The sequence below is a fragment of the Quercus suber genome, unplaced genomic scaffold, assembly GCF_002906115.3.
Source record: "Quercus suber isolate HL8 unplaced genomic scaffold, Cork oak 2.0 scaffold_1078, whole genome shotgun sequence".
Classification (NCBI taxonomy): Eukaryota; Viridiplantae; Streptophyta; class Magnoliopsida; order Fagales; family Fagaceae; genus Quercus; species Quercus suber.
Window position 1 is genome coordinate 79,420 of NW_027070484.1, and position 17,162 is coordinate 96,581.

Sequence of the window (17,162 nt, forward strand, 5' to 3'; positions counted from 1 at the left end):
TTTTGCCATTTGCTTGATTGATTGCTGGTGATGATGAGGGAGATGATGAAGTTTGAGTGTATATTTGCTTCTTTTATAGTTGACCAATGAAGGGAAATATGATAATGATAGAGAATAGAGACAGACGTATAGTTCTAGGTTTTGGAGGAATGGACAAGAAATTAACAACAGCATTTGATGGATATTCTACTCACATGGACACAATCGAGAATTTGACTAATGGAGAAATGAAGAAAAATTTATCACTTAACTAGTATTTAAGCTGTCACATTGATTAATCACCAGCCATGCATTTGCTAGCCCAGAACTTCGTAGAAATCTTGCTATTTGGAATATCAAAGTTGAAAATTATTAAATAAACCTATTTTCATTTTGTCTGAATATGATAGATTTAGTACGTATCAATTTGTCTAGATGTAGGTGCATTAATGATGTAACTTTGCAATGAAGACAAAATAGAGAATTTAGGTTTTGGGTACTTTTTATTTTTTTAGAGTCACCATGATATGCCGTATGTTACATTTTAATTATAATGAAAGACATTCTTTATAGTGGGTTCCAGTTAGCTCAACTGGTAAAATCTCTAATGGTTGTATAAGAGATCTGGAGTTCGATCTCCGCCCACACCAAAAACTGATTGGTGTCTTGGTCTGATGATAAAAAGTTATTATCAGGAGCAGACGCTATAGGTTACTAGACTTAATTTGAATATCTCAAACACATTTACTGTATGATACATGATATTGATATTTAGTGCTGTTACGTTTAGAGTTTGGCATGTTGCTCTTATCCACATTGTACAAGATCAATGGTACGATTATGGCCTTATAGTTTTATTGGACACTGTAGCTGTGTAATGGTACATATAAGAATCATATATAATCAAGGGGAAATGCTAACAAGTGCTATTAATCAGTGGCCTAAGGGCATTCTTTAGCATTTCCCATAATTAAGATCAAATCAGACCCAACTGGACATAGATTCTGAGGTTGTGTAATCGTGCGAATCTAAGTTTCCAACAATTGAAAATGTGAAGTCCTTATCATTTGCCTTGTAATTTTAAATTTAAGTAATATGTCTTGGCCTCTTTTCTTACTATCTAGAGAATAGAGATTAGAGCCTGATCAACCATAAGCTGTTACCACCCTGTTTGTGTCGACGCTGCACAAGTTCGAAAGAATGAAACAAGACAACTAAGAGTCTTTAATCTTAAGGAAATAGACAAAGAATGTTGTTGTTGTTGTTTTTTTTTTTTAAAATCACAAAGCCAAGGGTGTATTTCATATATATATATATATATATATTCATTGATCCAATAAATTTTCAAAGAGAGGATCCAAAAGGCTATGTTATCGATCGTTACTTGCCCATTGTTCCAACATGACGCATTTGAGAAAAAAAGTTTTGCTTAAAAAGAAAACATAATTGAAACGAGTTCCTTGGAGGGTGAGGTCCAGAAATTTACACTTGTAGAGAATTTTTCCTACGTTGGAACTGAATTTTTTTTTTTTCCATTTCTTCGGAGATGGAGAGATCCATATTTCGAATAAGTTTTCTCTTAATCGTGTTGGATATTTTGTATATTCAAGTAAGTTGCAGTAAATGTTTGATCCCACTTTAATAGTAGTGGAAGAATGTTGTTTGATTCCACCAGAGCCGGCCCAAGATAATTTGTGGCCAAAGGCGAAAATTTTAAAGGGCCTTTTTATATTTCACTTAAATAATATTTAGTTTATTTTTTATTATATATTTTTTATTTCAATTTATTATTAATTTTTACTTATTATATAGGTTTTACAAATTGGCATATCACCGATAAAAAAAAGTTATTCAAACATTTATTTATTATATTTGTAGGGTCTGTTTAGCCCAAGTCCAAATTGTTGGGATTATGAGCCCAATGAATCCAGAACAATGAATTTGTAGAGAGTGGGCAAAAGAGCTAGGCTGATTGTAAATTAAACAATAGTTAACTATGGTATTAATGAATGAACTGATATAAAAACACACTTCAAAACTTTTCAATTTGATGTCCGAGGAGGAATATTATTGAATGAAAGATGAATACAATTCCTAGAGTTATAGTTCACTTCCTTTCTTCTTCTTTTTTTCTCATCTCCAGAGGCTTTTTTCCTTTATATAGCACCCTTTCTCATCATCTTCATCGTCCACTTGTTCTCCATCTAAGTGTCCACTTGAGTATGTGTCACGTCAAGTTTCCTCTTTAGCCCTTTGTGAGTGGTAGTAGCTGAGATGACACTGTTCAGGGGTCTTCTCCACATTAATGCGGCCAGAAAAGCAGATGCAGCGCATTTAATGTGGTGGTGACAGCTTTTCCTTTTAGATATTTCTCCATTCTTCTCATCTCCAGGCATGCCCAAAGCTTATCCAGATCATCGAAGTCGCTAGGAAGATCACTTGAACCCTCTAGATATTTGCTTGATCAAGAATTTTTGCATCCGAGGAGAATGACCTCTTTGAACCACTGGTTCTCTCTTCGGACCGTTCCCCCTTCATTTCCAAGTGTCTTTCTTTCATACAAGCTCATTCTCAACAACCTTCATCTCTTTGGGCACACAGTATCCTTTAAATAGGGCCCTAGGCCCAATACATAAGTTTGAGCTTCCACCCCCAACAATATTGTTTAAGTGACACCGATCATATTCATGTCACATCAGTTTATAAGTTTTTTGTCATAAAATTTGTATTAACTTTAGCATTTTTCATTTACTTAGTGGTGATTGATTGTATTTTTATTAATTTTTTTGTTAAAAAAATGCTAAACTTACTACAAATTTGACTACAAAAAACTTACAAACTGACGTGACAATGAGGTGGCATTTTAACAATAGAATCAATTAAGTATTGAATTACTCGCATATCAATTTATAGGACCTATGTAATAAAACTAGTAATATATTAACATAATTCTAATGTTTTAAGGTTTCCTAAGAGTGGGAAAAAAAAAAAATACACGTAACTCACATTTTATATTTATTTTTTCCTTAATTACCATATATATATATATATATATATATCTTACCGTCCCCATTCTTGGGGGCCTCCTATGTTAGGGGGTCTTAGGCCATGGCCTAAATGGCCTAGGCCAAGGACCGGCCGTGGATTCCACTTTAAATTGGAAAAGAAACAAAGAAATGACAGAAATCACAATTGACTGAGAGTCTACTGCGTGTCTAGCGAAAGTTTTGATTTTTTTTTTTTTTTTGATGCGCGAAAGTTTCGATTTGATTTCAATAAACACTCAATTAACTAACTGCCTTTTGAGACTATGCAAAAATTGCAGTTTTTTTTTTTTTTTAAAGATTATTGCCAAGAATTGCATCACTTGATAGTTAATTACTTGTGACATTAAAAGATTGTTTCTAACTATTTTTTAACAGTTATAATACTTTAACTTTGACTTTTTATTGTTTATATATATTGTTTAAACACTCATTATCCTCTCTAGTGAAATTTTTTTAAAAATATTAAAAATCATGTGAGTTTTCTCTAAAATTCCTATTTACCATGGGAACGAATTTGTAATAAGTACCCACTAATAACTCTCATTGGGAACAAATATTGTCTAAGACAGAGATTTCATTGTGCCACTAAACCATTAAAGTTTCTATATTATTATTATTTAATTACATTTTACTTGTTTCTTTTACCATCTACCCCTAAATTCCCAATTGATCTAATAGTAAATGTAGGGATAAGGGTCCAAAATTATATATTGAGCCTTGGGCCTTATCCGAGGACGGGGGCATGTCCAAGGAGGGGCAAATAATTATGAAGGGTTCCAATTTTAAAGTCTTATAAGTAAGGAACAAATAGAGGGTGGTCCGAAGAGGAACTCCTCCTCAGATATGATGAATGCAATTCAAATCTGAATTCCAACAATCAAGGTAACCTTCCAGGAGACTCCATCGATAAAGACGTGCATCATACATGTATAAGAGTGATGGGAACTCAGAAATATCGAAGAAAAAGCTGCTACCACTGTATTAAATGTACTGCAGCTACTTTTCTGGCTACATTTATGTGGAGAAGACTTTTGAACAGTACAATCTTGGCTACCACGACTCACAGAAAGCCAAATAAGATGTCTGATAAGACAGGTCCTTAAGTGAAGGCTCAGATGATCAACAAGTGTAGGATCAAGATGATCCAAAGGGAGCTATATAATGTGAGAGACCCTCCATGAGAAGAGGATTGGAAAAATAGAGAAAGAATACTGTAGCAATTAAAGTAACAATTGTAATTAGTTATACCCATTTATAACAAAATTTGCCTCATTGGACAGAGAATTCATTCAGTCTTATGTGCCTTTTTCTCACCTAACCATCTATTGAATCCATACTAGTTGTTGTCAAATTTATTAAGGCCTAGTTCTCCAACCCACTCTCTATAAATTTATTGTACTGGGCTCATTAGACCAAGACCCATACATCTTGAGCTTGGGCTGCAAAACATGTCCTTACAGAAGACTCACTACAAAAATTGTGGACAAATCTTTCATCATTTCAAATTTCAAATAACATGACACTAGGTATATTTTTAGTTTTGTAATATTTAATCTGAATTATGAAATTGATAGATTTTATATGAACTGTAACCTTTTTTTTTTTTTTTTAATTATAAATTTTCATTGGTTATCAATTGAGATTTTATTTTTTCTATCCAACCATATACATGATGTAACACTAGACATATATGAAATATTTGATCCCAAAATTGAATGAAATGGATCCATTTAACATGAAACTTATGGTATGATATATAGGTTCACGTTATTTAGTGTAATCATAGATGATGGCAAAGTTATTTTGGGACCCCATATTTGAAAGGTTGAGAACGGAAGTAGGAGTGCTTATACGATCCTCCCTTTTTTTCTTTTTTTCTTTTTTTTTTAATTTGTAAGACTTATAGGTTCCATTAAATACAGTAAAAAGGAAATTTTACATCATATATCTTATTTTAATCTCCATGATACAAAAACTAGTTTGACATTTTTAAGCCAACTGATCATTCTTTGGAGCCTAGCTTATAAGCTCTTAATTTTTAGCTTTTAATTTTTATGCATAGCATTTTAAAATTACTTTTTATCCCACTTTTTCTCAATTTTTTTCAATTTTTTTTTCTTTTTTTCAAAATATAAGTATATCTTAACACACTTTTAATAAAAAAAAAATTAAATAAGTTACTTCCAAATGAACACTCATTATGATTATAAGATTCATGACACAGGCTTTAATTTAGGTTGTTGCCATTGTTATTGTTATATATATTGACATTTTATTAAGAACAACAACAACCAAGTTCCTATTAAAAAAAAAAAAAAAAAAAACCAACAACCAGTCTAAGTTCCGAAATTTTAGGATCATTTGACATTTGATTAAAAAAAAAACAACTGCACAAGTATATATAGCAAAGTTACTAATTTTGATACTATATATATTCTAGGTGATCTCCATGAACATATACACATGTCATGAGAAATGGGTTTAAATGTCAGTAAATTTGATTGGTATTGTATTAACGTATAACAGCACATTGTGGCACTTGAAAACTTTTGGGGATCATTGTTGGTATTGTTATACAGGTCTGTGTGATGGTATCCCATGGATGATTTTAGGAATGACCTAATAACAGAGTTTACTATAAAAAACTTTCCATAATATTTTAGCCATCCACAGTCATCTTCTTTGTTGGAGGAGATAAAGAAAGTTCAAAATTTCTTCCAACACAAAGCTCACCAAGCCCAGGAAAAAAAAAAAGAAAGGGAAGGAGTATTGTAAAAAAAATATGGCCAAAATGCTGCTTTCTTTAATTTTGTGGGTAACTATGGGCTATTTTCTAACTGGGCAGGTGGGTGCAATGACACACATTGTTGGAGGAAGCTTTGGTTGGCGCTTCCCTGCAAATACTTCCTTTTACCAAGCCTGGGCCAAGCCAAGAAATTTCACTTCTGGAGACAAACTGGGTAAGTTCTTATTAAGATTTTATGTTTGCCTGAAGTGCGTCTTCTTCTGGGTTGATGAACAAAAACGCAAATGTGAATTTTCTAAATTTCTCATGAGTTTAAGTGGTGATAACTTACATTTGTTATTCGAATCTCATCTTCCTTCTCCTCTACTATTTACCGATCAAAAGAAAAGATAATAACAATCAGAAAAGACAAATTAATTGAGACTTTGCTCACTAGTCAATGCTTCAATGACAAAGATTGGAAGTTTTTACAGAATGATACTAAAAATTTTAAGGCAATTATTATGCCAAAATGTGTCACAAGTTTAGGGCTTATTGAAAGCCCCTAACTAGGTACCATCTCTCCTAGCACATCATATATGGGACCCATAAACTATGAGAGGGTGGTCTCATAAGACCATCTTAATTATCAGATACCCCTTCCAATTAGTACCCGTCATGTTTGGTTGTAAAGCAACTTATATACAAGGAATTTGAGAATCTTAATGTGAAAGTTTTCATCATTTGTAAGGAAATAAGAATATTTTCCTTCAAAGATCTTCATATGATTTCCTCTAAAAAAAATCAACATAGAATCAACTGCAAAATACAAACTTTAGTTACAATGCAATTGGAATTAAAATCATAAATACAAATGCATGTATAACGTTGTCTCATTTGTTGATCACTTACATAATATTGAGTAGTAACTCTACAATCTTTTAATATGCTTCTTTTTAATCGCATTTGTTTGTGGTAAGTAACATAGTAGTGTTTATGTCAAATTCGATAGTAGGCTCATCCATATCTTGTGGTAAACCAAGTTTCTTATTTATATATTTTCTATTTTTATAATTTTCATGTTTTGGTCACTTTAGACAAATAGTAACATGTCATAGTACATGATATGAGCTTTGTCACATCTCTGTTACTAACTCATCACAACAATAACAACTCTACAATTTTCTAGCACCTTTATTTTACTTTTTCACCTATGATTGTAATAGTGTCATGTAAGATTGAATTAAAAGGACTACTGCACACATTTGGTGCGATAGTCACTCCACAAGTATAAGTGCTTATGAAACAGAAGGGCCGGAGTTTAAGTCTCTAAGAGGGAGTTTTACACACATATACACTTAGATTAAGTTAGAGTAGAAATTCTATCTTGTATCCAAAAATAAATAAATAAAAGGCTCTTGAAAATCACATATATATACATCTTTAGGCCTAGCTTAGGTAATAAATATTGGGGGGGGGGGGGTGGGGGAATTGGGCCGATATTGAATTTTAATTAGTTCAATTAATAAAATCTTCTATATCATGGATAAATGACCTAGATTTGAATCATATGCTTACACCTAAAACAACCTCATTGATATCTTAGCCTAACAATTAAAAACAATCATCATATAATAGAGGTAAATTACGTTATAGGTTTCAAATTCTATCATATCTTTTGATTATTTGATCTTTATTCAATTCAATCTTAACATTGATTCTCACTCTTGAATTGCAGTCTTCTTGTACACTACGGGCTTGCACAACGTGCTAGAGGTTAAAAAGGAAGATTATGATGACTGCACTCAAAGCCATGTGATCAAAAAGTATGATAATGGACCCGCGATTTTTGAGGTCACCAAACCCGGTGATCACTACTTCATTTGTGGTCTCAAAAACCAATGCCAAAATGGGGAAAGGTTAAGAATCAGTGTAATGAAAGGAGGTGAGTCTTCGGGCGGTGGTGGTATATTTGGGATGATTACCAAGTCTTCGGCCAATTCAAAACACAATAGCATTGGAATGCTTTCTGGTTTGCTATTGGTTCTGTTCATGCTGTTAATATAAAAGGAGCCAAGGTTTTGGGCTTGAACTTTGGAGTTGGACAGAATTTTGAATGGGTATTTGATGCTTTTAAAATTTTGAATACAAAGGGTCCTGTCCAAGCTGTTAATACAAAATCAACACGTAACAATAAAGAATCAAAATCAAGTGTCAATTAATCTGTGTGTGTGTAAGATGTGTATAGATTATGTGGTCATTCACCATTTTTTCCCCCTGCACAAAGAAAAGTAATTAAGCTCATGACTCATGAACCTTACTACTATCTTTTACATGAAAGTCAAAAGCTTTGGGATAAAAAGCAATTACAGTAAATGGAAGAAGGCAACCACCCTTGTAGATGGACTAACAATTTTTTTTTTTTTGGTAGACAACTTGCATCTAAAGTCTAGACTCTAGTATTCCAGTGCACTAAACTATAAGTTATCTGAAGAAAACTAGAAAAGTATTATTAGTTTCGCTGTTTAATTTATGCAAATGACATGAACCTCTTATAAAGGAAGAGAGGATGCAACATGACACACAATGAAATTTACAATATTCTACCAATAGGACAATACATGTCCTTCCTAATCAAAGACTATGTACAAAGTTCAACTAAAAGTACAATAGGTGTTTCTCAACCATATATAGTTTCAAAGGATCTTCACTAAAGTTTTCTTCAAGAAATTTATAGATTCTATGGGATGACTCTAAAGCCTTAACTGATCACCCCTCCTTTTAGAAAAAACAAACAGTGACTTTTATTAAAAGAAACTATACTTAAATGTATAACTAGAGCAAACAAAGGAGTTTTTTTTTTTAATAAATAAAAATAAAATAAAAAAACAACTCAAAGCACGGAGGAGGTTTTCTGCAAACAAAAAGAAAGCAAGATGCACTCCTTTGGTAATGCCAAGCCAAGTTCACCCCAAATACAAATAGTTAGCACAAAAGTAGTTTACCAAAATAAAAACACAAAGTTGAAAATCAAAGGGTAAAAAGAGCTAAGAAAACTGTTTGAATGTTCAAGAAATGAATTGTAAAATTTACTATTTTTCGAGCCAAAGCAATGGAGGATGAACACGATGCTCGAAGATCCAAATGTGCCTCATTTCTGTGATTCCAAAGAAACCAAAAAATAGTACAAAAATCTCCAAGTCTGGTTTGTTCAAGTGGCCTAGCATGTGAATAACAACATCAATAAAGGAGATATTAGAAACTTTGAGTAACGATAACAAGTTTCAATTAACTTAATTGGTAAAATCTCTAAACTTCAAATAAGGAATTTGAGGTTCGAATCTGTCTATCATAAATTGAAAATACTAATTGGTTACATCATAATTTCATTTCTAAACCTCAAAATGAAACTTGCAATTTACATTGCCTATGAATTAATAAATAAATTGCAAGTTCCTGATAACAGAAAACTTCATAAATTGATTACTCAATTTATAGTCCTAATTAGAATTAATTATTCTTTTTATATAAAATTGAATTATACGTTACTATTGTGCCAAAAATATATATATATAAGGGGGGGGGGGGAAGGAAACGAAAAATAAGAACGTATGGGATCGGATGTATAGTTCATTTTAAAAAGAACATAGTTAAGACAATCTCAAAGGATTAATTTGCAAAAACAATAAAGATTTTCTGTTTTGGCTTGATAAGAAAAAAATAAAAATGAAAACCCGTATCAAGGCAAAGTTCAAAACATAATGTGTCACATGATAATAGAAAGTTTCGCATGAAAGAAAAGGTGTATATGATCTTGCCAACAAGTCCTTCATAGTAAATGAATGCCTTATCCCATGAACCTCTTTGGTGTTTTTTTTTTTTTTTTGGTAATCTGGAGAATGCATTCAACTAACAAACAAAAGGAGCTACATCAGGAACATGACAAAGCCTAAAATGATAAAGACCATATAGATCCGAAAGAAAAAAGTTTTTCCTTTCCTTTTCTCTCTTGGTTTATCTCATGGTAGTTCGATGAGGAAAATTTATTTTACATCGGTTGCTAGCAAACAATGTCTCACAATTGGTGGAGACCAACTCAGAGACTTCATTCACATGTTGTGTGTTATTTTTTAGACATTGTTACATCAACCGATGTACAAGATACTACATCTCTTCTCACAATATGTAAGATGAACAAATCTATGGGCAGGGACGATGTCCTCAAAGGAACTCTGGCCTCCCAATATTGTAAATATATTAAAGCTTAATTCAAATTGGGCTTAAGGAAAATAAAACTTGGCCCACTCCCTCCAAATTTTTGCCCCCTCTACACCGATGAGTTCAATCGACTCCACAAATCAGCCCCAGTAGCATCACAATTTAGGTCAAACAACCACATGTCAGCCCAAACAAGCACAGTCCACAGATGATTAACCCTAAAAATTTAACAAAAAATTATTACAAAAATAAATAAATAAATAAATTTTGACAACCAATTATTAGCCCATATTTAAAATAAATATAAATAAATAAAATGGTACCTGATTGGGTAATTGAATCGACGAACGCATGGGTGTAATTTGTCAAAAAGAAAAGAAAATAAAAAAATGGAAGAAATATCTAAGTAAAGCAAAGAGAGATGACGAGTGAGAGCCACGTCAAGAAAAGCTTTTTAAGTTAATAAATTGGGCAACAAAAAGAGCTTTTTGGGGTACTCCAAGAGAGAGAGTGGCTGTAACTGTAACTTGTTATAAAAAGCGAACGTAATCTTCGGCATATGAGCTCAGAAATAACTCTCACACCCACACCCTGACCCTGTTAGAAAGAAAGAGAGAGAGAAGGAAAAGTAGAAGATAAGACTACACAACACAAGGCCTCTTTGTATTCAGGTTCTCTCTCTTTCTCTCTCTGTGTTTCTTTAGCTCTAATTCCCATTCAGAATGTTAATTAGAAATCATTATTGTAAATATATATATATATATATATATTTGCATGCATGTTTACGTTTCAGAGGCTCAATTCCTTCCATTTGTTTTGTTTTCATCTTTTTTTCTGATCCGTTAATTTCTCTCACGTTTTGACTTAGTTCTCTGCTTCTCACCCAAAACTGAAGGAGGTAATAATATGAAGGAAATGATTTTTTCTTTTATTAAATAAAATAGTTCTTCTCTCTCTCTGTGTGTTTGGTTACCAGAGAGTGAATATTGAACTATGTTGAGTTGAGATTTTTGTTTTTTATTTCATTTCAAATTTTGTATTTTGTGAGACTCTGGAAATTGTAGATCGATTTTTTTACAGGAACTGTAATTAAGTTGAGCTGTCTCCTAGACATGTTTATTAGGAAAAAGTAATATCATTTTCATAGGTTCTGGTTCTGCAGCAATTTCTTTTCAATATATATATATATATATATATTAATTGTTACGTTTAGGACTCTCTGCCACAGAGCCAAAAGCAAAATCTCTTTCTATAATTTTTTTATTTTTTTTTTTTTAAGTTTTATTCGTGCACAAAGCTTATTTAGGGAGTCCAGTAAAGGTAATTGGTAGACAGCCTTATTATTTTTTGTTTTTGTTTTGGGAGAGACTGATTCCCAAACTCGTGACATCATGCTTTGGGTGGAAGCACTTGCCATCACACTAATGTCTGACCTTTTGTACTTATCAAGGAAAAAATAAATCTGATTAATTTATTATCATATTAAAATGAAGAAGAAAAAGAACTAACAATGTTAAGAACCATGTCAACAGAAGTTCAGCAAATTCAATTATGAAAGCATAAAGCAAGAAATTAAGATTGTAAATGTATAAGGGTACGTTTGGTATGCTGTAATAGCTCCTGTAATGGAATAGTTATTCATGTGTAATATCAATTTGGTCATTTGATTGCATCTTTATTACATTGATTAGTTATTACATTGGAATAACTATTTTTTAAATTGAAGAATAGTTATTCTTCTTTAAAATGGATGTAATAGCTATTCCTTAGTATATATAATAGATTTTAAAATTAATATATTTCCAAAAATATAAAGTTTCCTTATACGTGATCTTTTATAAGTTTTCCATATGTAACAACCAAATTTATGAATAGTAATAGTTATACTATTACAATGTCTTCTATTCTCAGTAATAAAGATTACTATTCTTAATGTAATCTACATTCAGTGAACCAAACATTGCCCTAATTTTTCCTTTTGATTACAAGTTATAACTCTGTTATTTAGTGATGGACAAATGGGGTTAAGGCTTCTAACAATCACTTCTCCTTGACCCTGCAAAAAGTGGGTGCTTTGTGCATTGTGTATGACCTTTTAAGTGTCTCCTAGATTGTAATCTTTTTTATACTCTGTTCAGATCAACAACCTAGAGATGGCATCAGTGCATGCTAGCTTGACATCAGTTGTGTGCCAGAATGGCAACCATGCTTCTCCAGCAAAGTTCCCCAGTACTGCCTTCTTGCCTGGGTTTGATGTCGTTGGGCGTGTCTCAAGTGCATCATCTAAGAAGGAAATGTTTGCTGCTGCGGCTGTTAGCTCGGGTACTAAAGCCACATTAACCTTTGATCCCCCAGCAACTGATTCGGATAAAATCAAACAAAGGAAGCATACAGTTGATCCTGCTTCTCCTGATTTTCTGCCCCTTCCATCCTTTGAACAATGCTTTCCAAAGAGCACAAAAGAATATAAGTACACCTCTTGTTCTTCTTCCATTGTGTTTTATGATTAATTTTGTTTTCATTTTGAGATGTTTGGTTCCCTAACTCTTGTCTGCTCAAGGCATTCACATTGACACCCACTTGAATGCCCTCAGATACGTTTTGTTTGCAATGAATTGATGCATGATCTGCCATACAGGGAAGTTACTCATGAACAATCCGGTCATGTACTCAAAGTTCCCTTTCGAAGAGTCCACCTGGCTGGGGATGAACCAAACTTTGACACCTACGACACCAGTGGTCCTCAAAACATCAACCCTCGCATTGGTATGCATATCGAGTTTTAACTTCTATATATCCATTTTTTGAAGTCTTTGGTTCTGTTTTTCATTTATTTTTTGGTTGTTAATGAGGGCTTTAAAAAAAATCTTACATCTTCCATCTTCATATGGACCCTAGTATCTTCCAAGTAATCAATGCTATTTTATTCTGTTGAATCCAGTTGGTACGGTTCAGTCAAAATTACCTCAAGTCCTCAAATGTTCTATGATAACTTTCTTCTAATGACAATAGCTTTGGAAAACATTAAACTGTGAGGAACACTACCATATCAACTTTTTCAGATTTTCGTAGCTTTATCTTCTTTGTATGGATATTTCCTGACTTCTGTCGGAAATGGATTGAAACAATCCAGATTGATGATTTCAATGAAGTAGTTCAATTTATTAATTTTTGTATCAGTTCAGTGTCTTCTAATTCAGCCTTTTAGGTGTTAATTATCATTCATTACTTGGCTACTTTTGAATTGACATTGCTAGTAAAACAGGACTTCCAAAACTGCGCAAGGACTGGATTGACAGGCGCGAGAAATTAGGTGCTCCTAGATACACGCAGATGTACTATGCTAAGCAGGGAATTATAACTGAGGAAATGTTGTACTGCGCCACTCGCGAGAGGCTTGACCCAGAATTTGTGAGGTCAGAGGTTGCTCGTGGGCGGGCAATCATTCCTTCCAATAAGAAGCACCTGGAGCTGGAGCCAATGATAGTTGGAAGAAATTTTTTGGTCAAAGTGAATGCAAATATTGGAAATTCTGCTGTTGCAAGCTCCATCGAAGAAGAAGTTTATAAGGTTCAATGGGCAACCATGTGGGGTGGCGACACTGTCATGGATCTCTCTACAGGTCGCCACATCCATGAGACCCGTGAGTGGATCCTACGTAATTCTGCTGTACCAGTAGGGACTGTACCCATCTATCAAGCACTTGAAAAGGTGGATGGGATTGCAGAAAATCTTAACTGGGAAGTTTTCAGGGACACCCTGATTGAACAAGCTGAGCAGGGTGTGGATTACTTCACTATCCATGCTGGGGTTCTACTACGATACATCCCACTAACAGCAAAGCGCATGACAGGAATTGTTTCACGTGGAGGATCCATTCATGCAAAGTGGTGCTTAGCTTACCATAAGGAGAATTTTGCTTATGAGCACTGGGATGACATACTTGACATCTGTAATCAGTATGATGTAGCCCTGTCAATAGGAGATGGGCTGAGACCTGGGTCCATTTATGATGCCAATGACACTGCTCAGTTTGCAGAGCTGCTAACTCAGGGAGAACTGACCCGCAGAGCATGGGAGAAGGATGTCCAGGTAATGACATTTCAAAATTTTATTGTGGCCTAGTGCATATAAAAATATAACAATATGAGGAAACTTTGCTGCATGTTAAGCTTTATGTTGCCCCTGTGATGTTTACATATACTTAGCAATCATACTTCTTTCAAGTGCTATCCTTAAGTAGAATCAGGGCTGTACACTATCCCCATTATATTGTGTTTTTCATAGTGTAGTGTTCTCCAGGGCCTACTTTTTTATGAGCATTATAAAATCAGGTAGACACAGACTACAAGTCCATTGAATTGTACTGCTAATTAATGGGGATAGTTTAGCACCTGTAATTAAACTTGGTTGAATTAGTCATGGAGGCATTAATTAATGGAGTTACTAGTTTAATTTGACTTAAATTAAAAATAAAAATAAAAATAAAAAAATAAAAAAAATAAAAAAACTGTGAAACTAAACATTTTTTTAAAAGAAGTGTACAGGGACTCAATGTATTTATAGCAACTGCTTTCCTCCCCCCTCCCTCCCCCCCACCCCAGTAATTGCTTTTGATTTAACATTATGTCATTATGACCTAAAATATGACATTGTGCACTTTCAGGTCATGAATGAAGGGCCTGGACATATTCCAATGCACAAGATTCCTGAGAACATGCAAAAACAACTGGAATGGTGTAATGAAGCACCTTTCTACACCCTTGGTCCTTTAACAACTGACATTGCTCCTGGATATGATCACATCACCTCTGCAATTGGTGCTGCTAATATTGGGGCTCTAGGCACTGCTCTTCTATGTTATGTAACTCCAAAAGAACACCTTGGGTTGCCAAATCGGGATGATGTAAAGGCTGGAGTTATAGCATATAAGATAGCTGCTCATGCAGCTGATTTAGCCAAAGGTCACCCATACGCTCAAGCCTGGGATGACGCATTAAGCAAGGCAAGATTTGAGTTCCGGTGGATGGACCAGTTTGCTTTGTCATTGGACCCTATGACTGCCATGTCCTTCCATGATGAAACCCTGCCAGCAGAAGGTGCTAAGGTGGCCCATTTTTGCTCTATGTGTGGACCAAAATTCTGCTCAATGAAGATAACTGAGGATGTGAGGAAGTATGCTGAGGAGCATGGCTATGGAAGTGCTGAGGAAGCTGTGCAGCACGGGATGGATGCTATGAGTGCTGAGTTTCTGGCTGCTAGGAAAACTGTCAGTGGAGAACAACATGGTGAAATAGGTGGGGAAATCTACTTGCCTGCAAGTTATGTAAGCTCCTCAGAGAGGTGAAGGTCAGTGCATTTTGCAATATAGATATATTATCCTTTATGAAATGCATTCTCTTGGCTTTGTTTTGTCCAAGTATGATCCACAGTGTTCAATATATGGATAGTGATCTAGAAATTGCAGCCTCCTAATATTACTAAACTAAGATAAAAACATGTAAATACACATGAACTTTAAGACTATAGATTTATTATCTGGATGCCAAAATGATGAACACATGATCGTATAGGGATCTTAAACCCCCTCCCAGGTGGTAGCTGATAGGGATTGCTGAATATGATGCCTCTTCCCTTACAACAAAGTGCAATTAGAGCATGACTATTTTTCTCCTCATGCTAGAAACAGGGATGGTTATAGATGTCATACTATAACTTTATATTAGGAAAAGCAAGATCTGGCCAAATGTTCATTAATTTTCAGTAGACATGCTATGATGTGTTTTATGTGAAGTGAGTTAGAATGCTGATATGCCTGCCAACACATGGTCATATCAAGTGAACTTTAACCATGTTCATTCTTCATGTAACCATAGCAAGTTGAATATGCTAATATTTCTCACAAATCATCTCTAGATTTATTTATTTTCCGTTGCAAGTTAAAAATGAACAATGTCTTACGGCATGTATTTGGCAGGATCATATAAATGAGGAGAATCAGTTTGGAAATCATGAAAGACTTGGTGCATGTTTGACTTATCAAGAACACTGTTGGGAAGTTCAAAGTTTAGTTTATTAAAGCTTTGAAGACATATCTATCTTTATTCTGTTTGTTTCGTGTGCCCCAGTAATAAAATGCCTTTGTTTCATGTTTAATTGTACATCATGATTTCTTTTGCTGTCGAATTAACATAAGAGATGCACCAGGGGTGCCTTTATCTGCTTGAGCTCTAGCTATTTGGCTAGGCTTTCAGCAGGGCAGGCTGAGATAGTCCCTTTGAACCTGAACAGGATAATGCCTGCGTAGGGAGCGTGCATTTTCTTTTCCTGTTTGTTTTGGTGCTTGCACAGGGCGGAAGCTTTTATTCATGGTTCGGGCTATCTGATCCATGTGAGGCAGATTCAATGTCATGGCCAGGTTAATTAGTCATGTGGCTGGGAAGTAGCTGAAACTGGCAGTTCTGTCTTTTTCCTGTGCTTTATTATGAAGTCACATTGATTCTACTGGCCATATATACATGAATGTTGCTCGACCTCTGAAATATAAAATACACATTAACATGTAAAACCTAATAATATACTATGGAATAGTAATAAAATATTCGTACTTAAATATGATTGTCGAATGCTATTATGCTAATGAGGGCAACATTAGAGCATTAACATCGGCTTAGATAAAGTTTTAGGCTAATTTGATCTTAAGAAGCCTTTTTTTTTTTTTTATATATTTAAATTTTAGAAAGCAGGGCAGGCTGAGATAGTCCCTTTGAACCTGAACAGGATAATGCCTGCGTAGGGAGCGTGCATTTTCTTTTCCTGTTTGTTTTGGTGCTTGCACAGGGCGGAAGCTTTTATTCATGGTTCGGGCTATCTGATCCATGTGAGGCAGATTCAATGTCATGGCCAGGTTAATTAGTCATGTGGCTGGGAAGTAGCTGAAACTGGCAGTTCTGTCTTTTTCCTGTGCTTTATTATGAAGTCACATTGATTCTACTGGCCATATATACATGAATGTTGCTCGACCTCTGAAATAGAAAATACACATTAACATGTAAAACCTAATAATATACTATGGAATAGTAATAAAATATTCGTACTAAAATATGATTGTCGAATGCTATTATGCTAATGAGGGCAACATTAGAGCATTAACATCGGCTTAGATAAAGTTTTAGGCTAATTTGATCTTAAGA

General features: G+C 34.2%; 2 protein-coding genes across 4 annotated transcripts; both read left to right on the forward strand.

Moving 5' to 3' along the window:
* The first annotated feature begins 5,614 nt into the window (after nt 1-5,614).
* On the forward strand, nt 5,615-8,054 carry LOC112020202 (mavicyanin). Its single transcript, XM_024052761.2, has 2 exons — nt 5,615-5,986; nt 7,490-8,054. Exons 1-2 carry the CDS (start codon nt 5,809-5,811, stop codon nt 7,816-7,818), a joined length of 507 nt encoding a protein of 168 aa, XP_023908529.1. The 5' UTR covers nt 5,615-5,808; the 3' UTR covers nt 7,819-8,054.
* A 2,393-nt stretch (nt 8,055-10,447) lies between these two features.
* LOC112003311 (phosphomethylpyrimidine synthase, chloroplastic) lies at nt 10,448-16,582 on the forward strand. 3 transcript variants are annotated; one of them, XR_002881948.2, is made up of 7 exons: nt 10,449-10,640; nt 12,108-12,439; nt 12,608-12,735; nt 13,235-14,061; nt 14,636-15,318; nt 15,947-16,034; nt 16,177-16,582. XR_002881948.2 is itself a non-coding variant. In XM_024035500.2 (6 exons), the coding sequence occupies exons 2-5, from the start codon at nt 12,123-12,125 to the stop codon at nt 15,314-15,316; spliced, it is 1,953 nt and encodes a 650-aa protein (XP_023891268.2). In that variant the 5' UTR covers nt 10,448-10,640; nt 12,108-12,122; the 3' UTR covers nt 15,317-15,318; nt 16,177-16,582. The 3 variants fall into 3 exon arrangements, 2 of the variants coding, with proteins under 2 accessions (XP_023891268.2, XP_023891266.2); XM_024035500.2 differs by lacking the exon at nt 15,947-16,034 and having other exon boundaries at nt 10,448-10,640; XM_024035498.2 differs by lacking the exon at nt 16,177-16,582 and having other exon boundaries at nt 15,947-16,125.
* The last annotated feature ends 580 nt before the right edge of the window (nt 16,583-17,162 follow it).